This window comes from Rattus norvegicus, chromosome 6 (genome assembly GCF_036323735.1).
Source record: "Rattus norvegicus strain BN/NHsdMcwi chromosome 6, GRCr8, whole genome shotgun sequence".
Lineage (NCBI taxonomy): Eukaryota > Metazoa > Chordata > Mammalia > Rodentia > Muridae > Rattus > Rattus norvegicus.
Window position 1 is genome coordinate 33,469,567 of NC_086024.1, and position 19,918 is coordinate 33,489,484.

Below are 19,918 nucleotides of genomic sequence, written 5' to 3' on the forward strand. Positions count from 1 at the left end.
CAGCCTCAGTCGGTGAGTGTACAAAGCAAGGCCACGCGGTCTAGTTGCCCTGCGACACCAACGTCCCTGGAAAGGAGAAAGAATGGCGAATCCACAGAAAACTAGAACACTCTTTAAACTTAGCCTCTCTCCTCGCCTTTCGGAGGCATTTCCCCTCAGCTTATAGGTATGTGGGATGTCAGAGTCACTGGTTGAAGTTTATTAATAGTTACTGTTATAAAAATAATTTCAAAATTAAGTACAAATGTAGTATTTAATGAGTCGTGACAGCAAATCGTAACACCTGACAGATATTAAATATGGTAAAATATACAATGTAACAGTATCGCGTTCTGTGTGGTAGTTGTCCACCACCTTTCATACTTCATCTTAAGCCTATGTACCCAGAGGCTGACCTGGAACTTGGAATTCTCCTCCATCAGCCTCCAGAGGGGTAGGGGGATTACAGTCATGTACAACCAGGAAGAGATTCTTTCAAAGGAAATATCTGAGAAGTATTTGGAATTGCTATTCCCATCCAAGGACAGGGAAAGGAAAAGGAGTCTACTCTCCACCATCTGGAAAGCCCATCTTTGGAAACATGGAAGAACTACTTCTATATTCTGTTGTGGCTGAGAACTGTGTAGCAATAGGTAAAGCAAGACAGATTGTGTTTTCATTATTGAAATTGGATGAGGGTTTCTCCTATAATTACCTCTGTTTGTATGCATTTTTCTGAAATGTCTCACAATATTTTAAGTTTTTTTTATTGAGTTTTCACCTGGAACCATGTGTAGATTGAAAGATTTTTAAGAGACTGGATAACTGTTGGGGAATAAGGCAGATAATGAATATGGAGTGAGACAGTACAATCACTATCTTTTTTTAATTTATTTTTATTAGATATTTTATGTATTTACATTTTAAGTGTTATCCCCTTTCCCCCCTCTTCCAACACCCCTCCCCCTGCTTCTATGAAGATGCTCCAACTCCCACCTCAACACCCTGGCATTCCCCTACACTGGGGAAACGAGCCTTCACAGGACCAAGGGCTTCTCCTAGTGATGCCAGACAAGGTCATCCTCTGCTACATATGCAGCTGGAGCCATGGTTCCCTCTATGTGTACTCTTTGGTTGGCAGTTTAGTCTCTGGGAGCTCTGGGAAGTCTGGTTGGTTAATATTGTTGTTCTTCCTATAAGGTTGCAAACCCCTTCAGCTCCTTTTTCTAATTACTCCATTGCGGTGCCTGTGCTCAGTCCAGTGGTTAGCTGCAAGCATTTTAATCTGTATCAGGAGACATCCATATCCAGCTCCTGTCAACAAGCACCTCTTGGCATCAGCAATAGTGACTAGCTGCCTATGGGATGGACCCCCAGGTGAGGCAGTCTCTGGATGACCTTCCCTTCAGTTCCTGCTTCATTCTGTGCCCCTGTATTTCCTCCTGTGAGTATTTTGTTCCTTCTTCTAATGACTGAAGCATCCACATTTTGATCTTCCTTCTTCTTGAGCTTCATATGGTCTGTGAATTGTTTCTTGGATATTCTGAGCTTTTGAGCTAATATCCACTCATCAGTGAGTGCATATCATGTATGTTCTTTTGTGACTGGGTTACCTCACTCAGGATGATATTTTCTAGTTTCAGCATTTGCCTAAGAAATTTCATGTAGTCATTGTTTTTAATAGCTGAGTGGTTGCTCCATTGTGGAGATGTACCACATTTTCTGTATCCATTCCTCTGTTGAAGGACATCTGGGTTCTTTCTAGCTTCTTGCTATTATAAATAAGTCTGCTATGAACATAGTGGAGCGTGTGTCCTTGTTACACGTTGGAGCATCTTTTGGGTATATGCCCAGGAGTGGTATAGCTGGGTCCTCAGGTAGTACTATGTCCAATTTTCTGAGGTACCACCAGGCTGATTTCCAGAATTATTGTACCAACTTGCAATCCCATCAACAATGGAGTAGTATTCCTCTTTCTCTACATCCTCACCAACATCTGCTGTCACCTGGCTTTTGATCTTAGCTATTCTGACTGGTGTAAGGTAGAATCTCAGGGTTGTTTTGATTTGCATTTCCCTGATGACTAAGGATGTTCAACATTTCTTTAGGTGCTTCTCAGCCATTTGATATTCCTCAGCTGATAATTATTTAGCTCTATACCCCATTTTTTAATAGGGTTATTTGTCTCTCTAGAATCTAACTTGAGTTCTTTGAATATATTGGATATTAGCTCTCTATTCGATGTAGGATTGATAAAGATCTTTTCCCAATCTGTTGTTGCCATTTTGTCTATTGACAGTGTCCTTTGCTTTACAGAAGCTTTGCAATTTTATGAAGTCCCATTTGTCAATTCTTGATCTTAGAGCATAAGCCATTGGTGTTCTGTTTAGGAAATTTTCCCCTGTGCCCTTGTGTTCAAGGCTCTTCCCCACGTTCTCTTCTATTAGATTCAGTATATCTGGTTTTATGTAGAGGTCCTTGATCCACATAAAACCTTGGACTCGAGCTTTGTACAAGGGGATAAGAATGGGCCAATTTGCATTCTTCTACAGGCTGATCACCAGGTGAACCAACACCATTTGTTGAAAATGCTGTCTTTTTTCCCCACTGGTTTTAGCTCCTTTGTCAAAGATCAAGTGACCATAGGCATGTGAGTTCATTTCTGAGTCTTCAATTCTATTCCATTGATCTACCTGTGTGCCTCTGTAACAATATCATGCAGTTTTTATCACAATTGCTCTATAATACAGCTTAAGGTAAGGTGTGGTGATTCCCCCAAATTTTATTGAGGATAGTTTTCACTATGCTGGGTTTTTGTTATTTCAAATTAATTTGCAAATTGCTCTTTCTAACTCTATGAAGAATTAAGTTGGAATTTTGATGGGGATTGCACTGAATCTGTAGATTGCTTTCAACAAGATGGCCATTTTTACTATATTAATCCTGTCAATCCATGAGCGTTGGAGATCTTTTCATTTTCTGAGATCTTTGATTTCTTTCTTCAGAGACTTGAAGTTCTTGTCATACAGATCTTTCACTTGCTTGGTTAGAATCACACCAAGGTATTTTATATTATTTGTGACTATGCATTTGTGTTCTCTTATGGTCTGTCCAGGATCTTCTAGCTTTTGTAGTCTCTGTTAAGAAGTCTGGTGTAATTCTGATAGGTCTGCCTTTATATGTTACTTGACCTTTTCTTCTTACTGCTTTTAATATTTGTTTTGTGCATTCGGTGTTTTGACTATTACGTGACGGGAGGAATATCTTTTCTGATCCAAGATATTTGGAGTTATGTAGGCTTCTTGAATGTTCATGGGCATTTCTTTCTTAGGGTTAGGGAAATTTTCTTCTATAATTTTGTTGAAGATATTTACTGGCCCTTTAAAGTTGGGAATCTTAGCTCTCTTCTATACCTATTATCTTTAGGTTTGATCTTCTCATTGTATCCTGATTTCCTGGATGTTTTGCATTTTGCATTTTCTTTGGCTATTGTGTCAATGTTTTCTTTGGTATCTTCTGTCCCTGAGATTTTCTCTCCAGTATCTTATATTCTGTCAGTGATGCTTGCATCTATGACTCCTAATCTCTTTCCTAGGTTTTCTATCTCCAGGGTTGTCTCTCTTTGTGATTTCTTTATTGTTTCTATTTCCATTTTTAGATCCTGGATGGTTGTGTTTTCCTGTAATTCTTTAAGGGATTTTATGTTTCCTTGTTAAGGGCTTCTACTTGTTTACCTGTGTTGTCCTGTATTTCTTTAAGGAAGTTATTTATGTCCTTCTTAAAGTCCTCTATCATCATTATGAGATGTGATTTTAAATCCAAATCTTGCTTTTCCGGTGTATTGGGATATTCAGTATTTGCTGTGGTAGGAGAACTGGGTTCTGATGGTGCCAAGTAGTATTGCTTTCTGTCGCTTAGGTTCTTTTGCTTGCCTCTAGCCATCTGGTTATCTCTGATGTCAGTTGGTCTTGCTATCTCTGACTGGAGCTTGTCCCTTCTGTGGGCCTGTGAGTTTAGGAGTGAGAGCACTCCTGGGAGACCAGCTCTCTCTGGGCAGGCTTTGGGTCTGGAGAGCTGTGGGACAGCCTTAGCTCTGAGAGCAGATGGAGACTGAAAGGATCCTGTCCCAGGCTGCTCCATAGTTCCTGTGCCCTGTGCGCTCCTGGAGGGTCTGGTCTCTCTTTAGACAGTGGAGCAAAAGTAGAGTCTCGCTTGTGGGCTTAGGAATGAGAGTACTCCTGGGAGACCAGCTCTCCCTAGGCAGGCTTTGGGTCTGGAGGGTCTGTGGGATAAACCTCTGGGCACAGATGGAGACAGAAAGACTACAATTACTATCTTGAGGCTCAGTTTCAGTGGGGCCTGGGCAGAAAGAATAACTTAGTCACAATGAATTGAGACAGGCATCCAGTAAAAGTACCATTTTTATTGGATCCTTCGATGATACTTTTTAACTTCAGAAGAAAATATACTTTGGGGAAAGGGGCTATCATTTCTTAATCATCAGGGACAATGAACTAAAAATTGAGAGTTTATTGCAGATAAGAACTGAATGGTTCTGAAGTGTCTTCCTTGGTCCTTCTCAGAAGGATGCCTGCTGGCTGGTAACTTCCTCTAAAGCAGCTGTCTTCAGTGGGCCCTTGCACGGATCAAGAATCAGGATATGTGACTGTCATAACCTTTGGAAAGTAACAAAAGAAAGGAGTTGAGTGTGCCATAGCGGTAAAGTGCTTACAGGACCAGAGAGTCCATTGGCTAAGGGGAGCCAGTCCTTGAAGCCACAGGCCAGAGTTGATTCCTCTCACAGAATCTAGCCCTCAGCCCTTCTTGACACTCAAACTCAGATTATCCTATGGCTATCCATGATATCCTATGGCTATCCATGATATCCTATGGATATCCATGATATCAGGATGACTCAAGTACAACACCCAACCTAGTAAGCTCCTCTACCTCTGGACTAATCCATCTTCCCACTTCATTGCTCCTCTGGGACATTAAATTAAAAGCTAAATGTTGCTAGCTATAGCTGAATATTACAATATACTTGATTTTAGTCTTTTTGGAACTGTTATACTTTAAATGTGTGAAGATAAGTCTTACATGATTTACAAAAAAGATCAAGAAGTTGTGTGTATGTGGGGGGGGGGTCTTCCTTTAATCCTAGCACTCCAGATGCAGAAGCAGTCAGAGCTCTGTGAATCTGAGGCCAATCTGGTCTATAAAGCAAGTTCCAAGCTAGGAAGAATAACATAATAAGATCCTGTCTCAGGAGATTGAACAGATGGCCATGAGAATGACTGGAAATCTGCAACTGACAAAATTGGGGAGATGGAGGGCATCCCCAAGACCAGATAGAAACTTGGGATAAGGGAAGCACCTAAGAATCAATGGGGGTGGCCTTAGCTGTGACTTAGCATTGGAGATAGGAACCTGAAGAAGACACCTCCTATAGCCAGACAGGAACCCCAATGGAGAATAAGGACACCAACTCACCCACAAAACTTTCAACCCAAAATTTATCCTGTCTACAAGAAATGCAGGAATGGGGTAAGGGTGGGGCTGGGTGGAACAGAGACTGAAGAAATGGTCAACCAATAACTGGCCTAACTTAAGACCTATTCCATGGGCCAGCACCAATCCCTGACACTATTAATGATACTGTAATGCTGCAGACAGGAGTCTAGCACTGCCTCTCAGAGGACAGCTGACTCAGACAGATGCAGAGACCTACAGCCAAACAACGGCTGGAGCTTGAGAAACAGGAGGAAAGAATGTGGGCCCTGAAGGAGATAGGAACTCCACAAGAAGACCAACAGAGTAAGCTAACCTGGACCCTTGGCAGCTCTTAGAAGACTGAATCACCATCCAAAGAACATACACGGGCTAGACCTAGGCCTCCCTGCACATATGTAGCAGATGTGCAGCTTGGTTTTTATGTGGGTCTCAAACAACTGGAGCAGGGCTACCCCAAAACCTGTTGCCTGTACATAGGATATGTTCTTGTAGCTGGGCTGCCTTGTCTGGCCTCAGTGGGAGAAAATATGCCTAGCCTCTCAGAGACTTGATATACCAGGTTGTGGGGAGGGGAAATTCCCTGGGGGCCCACACTTGCTCAGATGTCGCCTCAACATTGGCGCTCCAGTAAGCAGGATACAGTGAAGGACACGGAGGGAACTGGAAGCAGGCGCAAAGAAAAGTAAAAGAAGATTTGGGCCAGCAGTGATAAACCTTGTAAAAAGGGACAAGGTAATGGTAAAATATTTTTGTGTGTGTGTTTAGTGTATGCTAAAATCTAAAGACATGAAGATAATCCTCATAGATACTTTTAGTCTTTGGACCCTGACTAGAGATAGTTTACACCCTAGACATGAGAGAGATTGGGTTTGAGAAAAGCAGTCCTCCCAGACTCTCCGGGGGATGCTTTGGCCAAAGAGAAGGAAAATGAATGTCAGCTGTTCCAGAGCTCTCTTAGGGACTGGGGGAGGTCAAGAGACGTCCTGCTTCCTCTCTGGCTCCCACTGGGGGAATGCTCAGTTCTGGTCCTGGGTCCCTTAGGTAGGATATCTGGGTCCCTTTGGCACATCTAGTTCTCCCTGTGTATCCTTGGTACACCAATCTGTCCATGTCTGTGTTTTTGTTTCATTGTTTGAATGTTGCTCTGTTTCATGTTTAAAAGGAAAAAGAATTGGTCAAAACTTTATCTGCTGGACATTTACCCTTGATTTAGTTTCATCTCTTCAAAAAGAAATAAAAAGCAGTCGCAATTGGCCTTTGCAGCCCTGCCCCTGTAACTAGGAGTCTAGCACAGTTGGAGAAGCCTTGCTGCGAGCCGATTGTCTGCACAAGCTGCTCTTAAAGGGGCCAGCAGCTTCTCAGCTTCTATGGAAAGGGAGCTGATGGCTGTTTTTCCTAGAAAAATCTCTGTGACTGTGATTATTGGGTGGGTGCTCCTCTCTTGAAATTACAGCTAGAAAAAGTAAAGTTTTGTCTGGTCTAAATATATAAGATGTGTGTATCCACTTCATTTTTGTTTCTGACTGGTTTTAAAAGTTATGCTGTATATGTCTTGGTTATAGATTATTGGTTTATAAGTTGTTGGATATGATGAAAATTTTGTAACACTGGTAACAGAAAGTTAGCGTAAAGCTGGTGGCTCAGGGTTGGAGCCGTTCAGACCACCACCACGTGACCTGAGCCTACACAGGGAAACGGGTCTCTAAAGACGCCTCTAAATTGGTAATGTTTTATGTAATTCTTATCCAAGAAACCAGACTTATAAAAGACAGGATTTATCTTTTACAGTAACTTGGCAGCATCTCTTTGGTGAGGTATTGGAGGCTGCACCATTGTGCATTCGTGTGTAGTTACTGGCAGCCAAACTTTGGCGCATGGGGGTGATGCACTTGGTGTTGATTTTGGAGAGACTGGATTGTTTGTTGGAGGTTGAGTTTTACTTTCCAAAGTTGTAGTTGTCCTCTGGTGTTGCAAAAGAAAGTTGAAGATTGTGGTTAAACTGCCACTGTTCCATTGGCTACAGTTCGCAATTGGATCCCAGGCTCAGGATTCTAACTCACACATTGTACTTAGGAGGAGTTGGGCAAGTGGAGAGTGTTGCAGGGTTTGCAAAGGGTTGATGAGGTTATTGGACTTTGGGGCATTGCAGCCTGGCTTGCCTACTCCAGCTGCCATTCCAGGAAATGTGTAGAGAATTATTATGGATTTGGAGGATTGTTTTTATACTGTTCCTTTGCACCCTGTGACTATTGGAAGTTTTCACTTAGTGAGCGTGTGTGTGTAATTTTAAAGAACCCATTAAGCAATATCATTGGAAAGTTTTGCCTCAAGGAATGGCTAATAGCCCTATATTATGTAAAAAGAAATAATTCTCTGCTTCAATATAAGAAGTTAGGACTTTGAATCCTTCAAAGTGTACATTATTCACAATATGGATGGTATTTTATTAGCTGATCCTCTGAAGGAGTTTTACTACAGCCTTTGCTCTTATACAATGAGCTTTCAAATTTTGGGGAGTAGTTGTTGCTCCAGAAAACATTGAAAGACAATATCCATTTCAATATTTGGAACATCAGTTATATCCTAAACAAATTGGCACAGAAAATTCAAGTAAGAAAAGATAATTTACTCACTTTAAATGATTTTCAAAAAGCTGTTAGGAGACGTTAATTGGCTAACACTTCATCTTAAGCTCGCCACAGGAGAACTTAAACCTCTGGTTGATATTCTCAAAAAGGATGCAAATCCCGGTTCCCCTCGACAATGAACTGATAAGGGACAGATGGCTTTGCAGAAAGTAGAGGAAGTTATTAGTCAACAGCAGATACATCATGTAGACTATGATCAGTTGTTGGCTGTTTGCATCCTTGCTACTTCTCATCTGCCCACAGAAGTTCTTTGTCAAAAGGGACCATTAATGTGGATTCATCTTTTTTCATCTCCAAGTAAAGTTTTAACACCCTGTTATGAAGCTGTTGTTGTGTTAATACAGAATTGTAGGATAGAATCATGAAAGTATTTTGGGAAAGAACCTGATGAAATATTTGTCCCTTATTTCAAACAGCAATTAAACTGGCTATTGCAGAATACTGATATTTGGCCTACTGCATGTGCAAACTTTTCAGGAAAAATTGGTAATCATTATCCAAAAGATAAGTTGTTACAATTTGCTTCTATACATGCTATTGCATTCCCTATAAATTTATGGATGCAGCCCATAGAGAATGTGCTTACTGTATTTACAGACAGCTCATCTAATGGGAAGGCAGCATATGTCACTGGCTCACATGTTCATTCTCTTGAGTTCCCCCCTGCTTCAGCACAAATAATTGTTTTTGAAATGCTAAAAAATCAAGATTTTAATTTGTATATTGATAGCCGATATATATATCTTATGGTTTATAATTGCTTGAAACTGTTCCTTTTTTTTAGATACTGCTAATTCTCAAAATTTGCAATTATTTATGCAAATACAACTCAATTTAAGAGAATGTACTGTTCCTAACTTTATAGGATATTTAAAAGCTCACACTGGATTGCCTGGACCCCTGAGTGAGGGCAATGCCACAGCAGATTTGTATACGAGGCAGATTATAGGGCCTACACAGGAACAATTAGCCAAACAATCTCATTCTTTACATCATCAGAACAGTAATAGCTGGAGACAGTAACTTGGTATTGCTAGAGAATGTGCAAGTCAAATTGTAAAGACTTGTCCTGAATGTCCTCGGCCTCTTCCTGTACCACATAATGGTGTTAATCCTCAAGGACTCATACCTAATCAATTATGGCAAATGGATGTTACCCATATTTCTGACTTTGGAAAATTAAAATATGTACATATGACTATTGACACTTTTCAGGCTTTCTAGTAGCAACAGCAGAAGCAACTAAAATTGTAATTACTCATTGCCTACGTTGTTTTTCCATGCTGGGTGTTCCGAATCAGATTAAAACAGATAAATCAGACTGGCTATTGCAGTCAAGCATTTGAGATGTTCTGTAGATAATTTAATATTTCCCATATTAGTGGGATTCCTTATAATCCTCTAGGACAAGGTATTATGGAACAGGCCCAAGGAACTTTAAAACAATATCTTCATAAAATAAAAAAGGGGGAATTATATCCCCATACACCATAAATTTATGTAAATCATGCTCTTTTTATTTTAAAATTTGGATGCCAAGAAAGTCTCTGCGAGTGTCTATGGCACCCTACAACTGGGCACACTTATGCCTAGGTGAAGTGGAAGGATCCACTTACTGGCATATGGCATGATCCCGATCAGATATTAACATGGAGATGAAAGTATGTTTGTGTTTATTCTGCAGGATGCTGAAGGAGCATGCTAGCTGCCAGAGTGACTAGTGAGACATGCTAATGCTGAAGCAAAAAACAATGCTATGATGGTTTGTATATGCTGGGTCCAGGGAGTGGCACTAGTAGGATGTGTAGCCTTGTTGGAGTAGGTGTGTCACTTTGAGCGTGGGCTTAAGACCTTCACCCTGGCTTCCTGGAAGTAAGTCTACCACCAGCAGCCTTCAGATGAAGATGTAGAACTCCAGCACCATGCCTACCTGGACTTTCCCATGCTCCCGCCTTGATGATGATACTGAACCTTTGAACCTGTAAGCCAGCCCCAATTAAATGTTGTCCTTTATAAAACTTGCCTTGGTTATGGTGTCTGTTCACAGCAGTACAACCCTAAGACAAATGCTGACTGCGAGCTTGCTGAGTGCCCTGACAATGGTGACTAGGAACCTGTTTTGGACATATGTTTCTGACCCACCTTTGCTTGTCCCAGATTGGACAAGCTGCCTTGCCTCAAGCTTTTAGACCTTGTGGAACAGAGAACCTGGAGACTGCAGAAACTCCCCTTAAAAAATTAATCAAATAGAGAAATTATAATGACCCTTCTTTTTCCTTTAATGTAACCAACTATTCTGATTTGTCATGAACTGGTCTAGAAATCAATCCAATATTGGAAAAAAGGAAATGACAGTCTTCATTTGGAAAGCTGGTTCTAGACATTTTCAGACATATTTGAAAACTGACAACTACCTTATATGAAGTTACATTTGCAGCAGATAAAATTGGGACAGGATCTGGATTTCAAACAAGTGTTAGTGCATGTGTTAAAGCTCCTAATATTTTATTAATTGGTCATGTTAAAATTACTTTTGTTTCTTCGACAGTTTTTAATGTAAGTTGTATTGATTGTACACTTTCTAACTGTGTTAGTGCATTGAAACTTGGCATGTCAGTTATGGTGGATTACCAACCAGCTCCTGTTTTATTGCCTATGAGTATTACACCTTGGTATTCTGAAAGAAAAAAAAAAGTGCTTGCAGGTATCAGAAGTGTGTCGGGCTTTAAGCAGAAGCAAGAGGATTGTGGGTCTGATCATTGCTGGTACAGCGACTTTGATTACATTAATAGCCAGCATCACTGCTTCTGCAATTGCTTTGACACAAGAAGTTAAGACAACTACTTTTGTTGATCAGTTAGCAAAAGATGTTACTAGTGTTCTGAGTATTCAAGAGGATTTAGATAGGCGTTTGGAACAACGGATTGATGCTCTTTACGATACTATTCAAATTATTGGAGAGGAGGTTCAGAGTTTAAGAGTAAGGAGCCATCTTGAATGTCATGCCAAATACCAATGGATTTGTGTTACTTCTAAAATTTATAATGACAGTCACTGTAATTGGGAAAAAGTTCAAAGACACTTGCAGGGTGTTTGGCACAATTCTAACAGCTCTCTGGATGTTTTAACTTTGTATACTGAGAATGTGAATTTAAAGAATGCTACTCTACTGAGCTTTGATTCTGCAGATAATGCTGATAAAATTATTTGTGGCCTGAGGTCAGTATTCCATTGTGGTCAAGCTCCAACAATGGCATATATAGCTTGATCATGCTAGCCCTTCTTGTCCTGGGAATACTTTTATTCCTGCCCATTGTGATAAAACTTGCCTTTAACAACATCAACATGTTGTTAAGTACATGGCTTGAAACTAAAACTGGACCCCAGAAAGCCTGTTAATTTAACAGGCTGGCAGTCAGAGACAGGTAAGTTCTGTACAGAGCCTTACCAACCTAGGAAGAAGTGCATTGCTTTTGATAATGCATACTCCAGGATGGGTAAGGAAGCCATTCTTGTCAGAACAACCTAAGACAGACACAGCAGTCTTGTTTATAAAATAAAAATTGGGGAGATGTGAAGAGCTTTTAGAGATACTTCTAGAAATTTGGCAGGAATTTAACAATGGGTCAGGACACAGAAGTAAGCTCAGGCAGGAATATGATTTTGGACTAGAATAAAGAAGTAGGCTTCAGGCAAGAATTTGACTTTGGGCTAGGACAGGGAAGTAGACTCAGATATTTTGGTCATCCTGTTAAGCCCCTAGACATGGTGATCACCGGACTTTGTTTATTGCCTTGCTTGTTCCTTAACGTAGAACTGACCTTATTACTTACATGTAACTAAAATGGTACAAAAGCAGACTGGGGAAAAATAAACCCACCTCAGCCTCAAAACTGCTACAGTGTTGTCATCAGAAGCACCATTTGAGAATACAGAGAGTGGGAAAACTGCCTTCACAGAGCATGCTTATTGCTTAGTTTCTTTTTTGAGATGCAGGAGACTGAACTTTGCACGTGCCAGGTAAGTGCTCACACTGGGCTACTTCCCTAGCCCCAGAACATGTTTAAATGAACAGCTTAAGAAAACTAAATTGCTTAATAATTGTACTCTATAAATGTATATTGTAATGGTGAAAGGCATCTTTAATTTAGCCCTTAGAAAGCATTATCTTTACTTTTGTAATTCTTCCTTAAGCTTGTGCTGAGTTCCATTCAAACTTCTGAGTCATGAATAGGACCATCAGCCATCCAGACCCCTCAGGACATAGTTGTCCTTGGTGTCTTACTTTCATTCATCTCTCTTATCACGCACTAATATCCTCTGTTAGTGTGCTCACTCTGCAGGTCCCCATGACCACACAACCATCACTAGGCCTCCGGTTATTATGCTCCTGACCCAGAACCCTGACCTGCCAGCTAGACTCCCAGCTTCTCTTCTGGCTTGTGTCTAGTGGGGCACAATTGTGTCAGGTGTAGTGGTGCACACCTGTAATCCTAGTACTTGGAAGGTGGAGGTAGAAAGAGTAAGAATTCTTTCCTAGGCTACATAGACTTCAAGGACAGCCATGAAGCCATGATACCCTGTCTCTAAGAAACTAGTCAACCATCAACTGGGGGGGGGGTGAGGAAAACGAAATAAAAACTACCCCAAAAGGTATTTTGATATGTCTCCTCCCTGGATCTTTAGGATGGCTTCTACATGAGTGGGCATCTCCCTCCTCTCCAGTCCCCTCTTGTCAATGTTCACCCCACTCAATGTGCTTTCTACACCAGTCTCTCCTCCTGGAAACTCTTCCCCTAAAATTCTTCATGCCCATCCTCAGTATCTAAGACCATGGTTCAATATCACCTCCTCCAAGAAGCCTTTCCTGATTTCTCCATTTAAAACACTGCCCACCTCCATCCCTTTCTTGTCACCCTTACCCATTTCCTTCTTCTCGTTCTGTTAACTCACCTGTTGTGTGTTTATTTTGGCTGCTTTCCATCTTTGCCACAAGAGCAGAGGTTTGCCTGTTTTGTTCACACTATGGCTCCAGCCCTTACATGCAGCCTGACTCAGAGCAACCATTTCTTAAATGTAGGCCAAAGCAAGCAAGCACACGGCAAATACGAAAGCACACCAGGAAAAGAAGGTAAAACAGTGGTGACAGTGTGAACATGCTTTCATGAGTGCAGGAAAAATCCTCTCGGGGTCAAGCCACCCTGAGGGTGTCCCCTCTATACCTGTAGTCTGTCAAAGACCCCACAATACTGCAGTTACTTTGGGATGAGAGGTCTCTCTAGACACAGCTATTCTTTAGTTCTGAAAGTTTACTATTTTTAGTATTAGTCCTTTTCAAAACTAACTCTTGTTTATATTAAAAAAAAACAAAAACAATTCTGGGGGCCTGGCTTGACTATAGGTAAATGGGAGAGGTGCTAGAGTTAACCTAAAGATCGGGTGTCAAATCAGGAGCCAAGGAAATTCAAGGAGCCTTGGACCTCCAGCACTGGGCATGTCCGCTATGGCTCTACCAAGCTGCCTCTGAGTAAGGACACCTGACTTAGTGTCGTCTACTCTAGCACCCACTGGAGGGTGATCCATTGCCTCCTCTCTTCTAAAAAGGTTGCCGTATCCAGCAGCATAGCTTGGATGTCTGTGACTCACAAACAGGACCGACTGTCCCAGCTCTCACCGCATCCTGGTTAGCTCTCATCCCTTTCTACCTCCTGGCATAGGTTTACAGATTGGTGACTTCCAGAGTGGACCCCTTTGGAAGTTGGGTTCTTTCTCTCCTGGAGACATGGAGCGTTATTGACCAGAGAGGAGAGTCCATTGTTTCTGCAGAAAAGGACCAGGAGAAATCTTTTTAACATTTAACTCAGGAGAAGATCTTAATATTTTTACTTAAATATCAAAGTTGTATGTGGTCTGTTTAAATCCACATTTTTATGAAAAGAAAACTAAAAAGAACCGCCTTGCTCCAGCATTATTTTTGTCTGAAACCTCTGTGCTATGTAATAAAAAGCTGATGGTCCTTCATCCTGAACGACCCCTCAGAGTTGTGCAATTGCTGTCCCTGGGAACCTGATCCTGGTCAGAGTGACTGTCCTGCAGCAAGCTGCTATTTAGCTGTTCTCTGTGGCAGACAGCAGTTAAACAAGTCATGCCTCCTTGTCTTCTCAGTGTTTGCAGAGACCAGCAGAGACCTTGATGAGGACACAAATGGGACACACATAAACATGTCTTTCTCAGGATCTTCTTTCTGTGCCTCATACTGGCCAAGCCTGTTGTTATCTATGCTGCTTTAACACTATGTTGCACTCTACACCCAGGTTTATATGAGTTCTGCGTAATACTTAAAGTCCTGCATAGAACACAGCCAGTAAAGGGGTACAGTTAGTGACTGGGAGGAGAAAGGACAGAATGGATCTGTCCATACTTACTCACTGCTCCATAAGTAACCTCTAATAAATTCATTTTACTCATTAAGATGAACTTGAACAAGCCATTTTGGGGTTGTTGACACCAGTCCAGTTTGGGGCAGATGTCAATTTTTCATGTTCCCCCCCAAACTACTCAGTACCAGCCTTCTCCATACCTGTGCCGTCACTGTGCTACTTCTCTCACACACAGAAGCTGGTCTTACTCCTTTTCTAGGGGAACTGGCTGACTTAAGCCTCTAGTCTAAAATGGAAGTTCCCATGCACCCAAAAATGCAATATTCTGCAGGCTGGAGAGATGCCTCACAGGTCGAAAACACTGACTGCTCTTCCAGAGGTCCTGAGTTCAATTCTCAGCAACCACATGGTGGCTAGCAACCATCTATAAGGAAGTCTGGCTCCCTCACCTGGCCTGTGGGCATATATACAAACAGAACATGCACATAATAAATAAATAAATAAATAAATAAATAAATAAATAAATAAATAAATAAATCTTTTTTTAAATGCAATATTCTTATCTGGGTCATACTCAGAAGTTTATGAAGACAAATCCCCCCTTTTGTACCACTGATAGAAATTACAGCTCAGATATCCATTTTGTGGTAAACGAGATGGCTCAACATGTAAGAATACTTGCTGCCAAGTCTGATGACTTGAGTTTGATCCACAGGACACATATAGTAGAAAAAGAGAACTAACTTAGGCAAGTTGTCCTTTGAGCTCTACCTGTGTACTGTGATACATACCTGCATGTTCACGATCCCCACTCTCCTTCCCTCCCTCCCTCTCCTCTCTCACAATAGATAAATAGATAAATATAATTTAAATAGACTATTATTTTCACTTGTCTGTTTTTTGAGACAAGATTTCTCTAGGTACTCTTGGCTGTCCTGGAACTTGTTCTGTAGACCAAGATGGCCTTGAACTCAGAACTCAGAGATCCTCCCACTTCTGTCCCACTGCTGGGATTATAGGCATGCACCACCACTGACTGGGTTGGAATATTAATTACTTTTAAGATGCTAGTTATCTAAAATCTCACTTAAACACATTTACTATCTTGGAAAGCATGGCACTTAGAGATTATGGCGGAGTTGGCTCCTTTGGACCCTTATACACAAATAAATAAGGTCTACATCAACATTTTTTATTCCTCATTTCCAGCCCCTATCCAATGAACAATAATCATATTACCAAGCTGCACAGCCAGAACACTGAGAAGTCACAACAGCCAACTCTCTGCCAAGCATCATTTGTCTCTACTTAGGGTTTTTTCTTTTTTTTCTGAGACAAAGAGGCTGGTCTCAAACTCTAGGATTCAGCCTCCAATGTGGTTGGATCACAGGTGCATACATGAATCCAGTCAAATCTCTTTTTGCTTTAAATCATGCTAATGCCTGTGAGACAATTGCTCGTGACAACACCAAGCATCTCCAATATCTCACCAGCTTGGGCCACACTCTATTTAATTAGCCACATTCTTGGCTTATTCAGGGAAAGTAAAATAAAACTATCACAGCTAACTTCAACACATTAAGTAACAGAATCACAGGCCAGCTTCCTATAAAAAGGAAGGTAAGCTCTATTCTGCTCTCCTTGCTAGGTTTTGAACTTTAATTCTGGTCAGCAGTTAAAGCAATGTCTTTTAGGATACTCAGAGTTGTGCGGTCGTCTGTACTGTCTAACTGTAGAACATTGCTACCCCTCAGAACTTTGTGCTCAGTCACAGACACTCCCATTCTCACTCCAGCACCAGGTAAGTTTTGTCCCCATAGAGCATTTTCCTTCCCTTATCATTCACATGAAATAATCACAGGATATGGGCTTTAGTGACTGGCTTCCTCTACTGAGTGTGATGGGTCTGAATCCATCCATGGTGTAATCAGTCCTTGTTTTTAACTACCAAGTACTGTATCCTGTGAGTGCACAACACCGAGTTTATCTATTCATTAACTGATGACCATCCAGCTTCTGGTTTTTGTGAATAATTCTGCTATGAATACCCTTAAAGTGGTTATAGTAACCTGTAGGTAGATCTATGTTCTTATTTCTTCTGAATATAAACCTAGCAGTAGGTTGGCCAGAGTGGTGTATGCCTTTAATCCCAGCACTGGAGGGGCAGAGGCAGCCTGAGAGAGTTCCAAACCAACCAGGGCTACATGTGAGAACTCTGTCTCTCTCTCTCTCTCTCTCTCTCTCTCTCTCTCTCTCTCTCTCTCTCTCTCTCTCACACACACACACACACACACACACACACACGCACGCACGCACGCACGCACACACACCATCCAAATAAAATCTGCAATAAAGTTTGTAGCTCACATGGGAACTTTGTGTTTGCCACTTTGGAAAACTAACAAGCTGTTTCGCAAAGACTCTGCACTACCTCACAGTCTCTGTAGCAATGACGGGGATCATATTATAAGAAGTTATCTTTCTCTACAATTCTGAGGAGAAATCTCTATCCCCACACAATCTTCTCACAAGGGATCTTGCTATGTACTCCAGGCTATACCCCAGATCTTCCTGCTTTAGTAGTACATGGTGTGTAACTTTAATTTTTCCAAATCCTATTTTTAATGATGGTTCTTAAACACTTTAACCTCCCTTTTAGCCCACCACCCACCAAAGGTAGTGGAAAAGAAAGGATACAGGGGAAGTGGACCTGTTTAGAAAGGTTCTTTGGAGCAGCTCCCATCTGTGTTGTCTGGAAATCAGTTCAGTCCACAGGTCAGCAGCGGCAGTTCAATCTACTCGCAAACACTTCATGGATACACCGGCAGTTCAGTAGAGTCTGAACAGCAAACACGAATCAACAGTGGTGGCACAACCTAGCAGAGACAGCCAGGTCTCAGCCTTGGCACGAGTCAGCAGGAAGAATGCCAGGAGAAGTTCTTGGCTGTGCCTCTCAGGGAAGCGAAGATCGCCGAAGAGACCCACAATCGTTGCACAGCTAGCTCTATATGCAAGCCTAGCTCAGCCCTCATCACTGTGTCACTGTCCGCCGAGTCCTAGTTATACTCCCTTCAAACATCTCGTGTCCTCCTCGGATCTCGCCTCAGCATCTGCGTCTGTCTCAGCTGACTTCACTCTGCCAATCAGCCTGAGTCCACAGAAGCCGCAAGAAACGGCAGCACACCACAAGAAGGTTTTTGGTGCATTTCTCTCTATGGAGTCCCAACAAATGCAGCTCAACTATGCAATGTAAGGCGGACCAATACATGTGTGTTGTTAGCAAAGAATCCTTCATCACGTGTCCTTTCACATGCTTGCTTTAGCAGAACATCCTTTCTCCTGTGTCTGCTTCAGTGAAATGTTCCTTCACGAGTCTGCCTTAGTCTTTCACCTGTGTCCACTTCAGGAAAACACTCCTTCACGTGTTTGCCCCAGCAAAACACCATCCAACACAACTGACTTTCCAGAGAACCCTTAAGTTTCCACTTCATGGGTGCACACTACCATACACAGTTCTTTTGTATGTGTTGACTGTCTGATTGTAAGTTAGGACCTAGTTAACAGATCTCCCATGGTAGTACACAGTTCTATGAGCCACTTGCCTGCTATACCTTCCGCTCTAACCACTGCCTACAAGAACTAGTCTCACACTAAGATTCTCACAACTTTAGTACACACTGTCAGCCATTTCCCAGCCCCATTTTCATACGTTTTGCTTCTGTGCTCTTTATTCCACAAACCCATAAAAACAAAGAAAAGTTGCCTTACCCTGAACAGTGTTGAGGTGTTGGCCTTAATGCAAGTGATCTGCAATGGTGGTAGGGAAGACAACACAGCTAAACATCTTAAATGAAAGGACAGTGAATTTATAGAATAACAGGCTTACTTGTAAATGATCATCATTTCTTCCTCCCGGTATTCCAGAAAATTAGGCACCCTTTTCAATGGCCTCAAATCAAAACTACTAGCATTAAAATTCATCTTCACTTTGAACCTTTAACAAGAGAACGTGTGTCAGGATATTGCAAAACAATATTCATTTACTTTAAGCATTAATTATTATTAGAAACCAACTGCCAGAAATAGGGTTCAAAATACCATTACTTGACACTGCTATGCCTTTTCCATGATACTAGTTGTTTAAGAGTTTTAGAAACCATAATGGAGACTGATGTGCTGTTGTTCTCTGAGAACCAAGGTTAGGCAGCAGAGTTGAACTCCTCCATCCTCTGGGAGCTTATGTTCTACATAAGAAGAAGTCATAAAGCCAGATGTGGTAGAGCAAGCCTATATCCCCAACCCTTAGAAGGCAGAGGCAGGAGGACTACCACACGTATGGCAGCCATAGGTGATAAACACATCTGGTAGTAACTCCTAGAACAATGGACTGGAAACCTTGTTCAGTATTAGTGCCCAATAAGCATGATTTCCCCACTCAGTATACATGTTCCAACTTCCAATTTTCTGACTTTCTTTTTGGCCATCCAAGTACTGAAACTATATAAATATTATATCACGTCAAACTTTTTATTTTATTCTTCCACCATTATCGTAAGGCCCTCACACAACATCCCTACTGAAAAACAAACAAAACCAAAATCTTGGGGCTGGAGAAATAGTTAAACTGCTAAATCTTTTTGAGAGGATTTGCATCTGTCTCCCAGCAGCCACTCTGACGGCTCACTATCACCTTGTAGCCTCAGCTCCGGGTTGGCCAATATTCTCTTCTAGACTCTGCAAGAACCTGCACTCATGCTCACATATCCACAGGCAGACCCACACATACACACATAAATTAAAAATAAAAACATCTTTCTAAAAAAAAATTGTTCAGGGGTCTTAAGAGATGGATCAGCCATAAAGAGCAGTGGCTGCTCTTCCAGAGGACCCAGGTTCAATTCCCAGCTCCAACATAGGCGGTTCACAACTGCCTGAAACCAGCTTCAGGGTATCGGACACCCTCTTCTGGCTTCTGTGGTCAGCACACACATACACATATATAAAGTTAAATCTTTGCTTTTTCAATGTCACTAGAATACTAAGGACAACAACTATAGGAATATCCAAATATAGATCAACTTCTGACCAATAATTAAGTCTCCTAATACTAGTGTGTGACAGAAGAGGTAGGTTTCTAAAGAAAAATACCATGTCTGCACTATTTTTCCATCCTAAATTACTAATATTCAATTTTTAAAATCTAAAATTAAGGTCAGGTGTAATGGTGCATGCCTTTAAACACAGCACTTAGAAAACAGACAGGAAGATCTGTAGAGGTGAGTGTGAGGCTTATCTGATGCACACAGGGAGTTCTAGGCCAGCCTAGGGAATAGTGGGAAACTCTCAAAAAGCAAACAGACAAACAAAACAAAACAAACAAACAAACAAAAACCGCTG

The 19,918-nt window shown here is 41.5% G+C and overlaps 1 protein-coding gene and 1 long non-coding RNA gene across 22 annotated transcripts in view; one reads left to right on the plus strand and one right to left on the minus strand.

Moving 5' to 3' along the window:
* The first annotated feature begins 17 nt into the window (after nucleotides 1-17).
* LOC134479113 (uncharacterized) lies at nucleotides 18-10,159 on the plus strand. The gene is made up of 2 exons (XR_010052215.1): nucleotides 18-166; nucleotides 9,826-10,159. It is a non-coding gene; the product is annotated as an uncharacterized LOC134479113 (long non-coding RNA).
* Nucleotides 4,383-19,918, minus strand: part of Fam228b (family with sequence similarity 228, member B) — a 31,885-nt gene continuing 16,349 nt past the window's right edge. For 3 of the 21 annotated variants that reach the window (XR_005505743.2, XR_010052048.1, XM_008764566.4), the window contains 2 exons: nucleotides 18,408-18,515; nucleotides 4,383-4,655 (listed from right to left, as the gene is read on the minus strand). Coding sequence is in view for 9 of the 21 variants with exons in the window: in XM_008764566.4 (XP_008762788.2) it covers nucleotides 4,649-4,655; nucleotides 18,408-18,515 (115 nt within the window). In the remaining 12 variants the exon portion in view is untranslated. Of the gene's footprint in view, nucleotides 18,516-19,918 lie in introns of all 21 variants that reach the window. The other 18 variants (XR_005505744.2, XR_010052047.1, XM_008764565.4 and 15 more) reach the window with 14 other exon arrangements.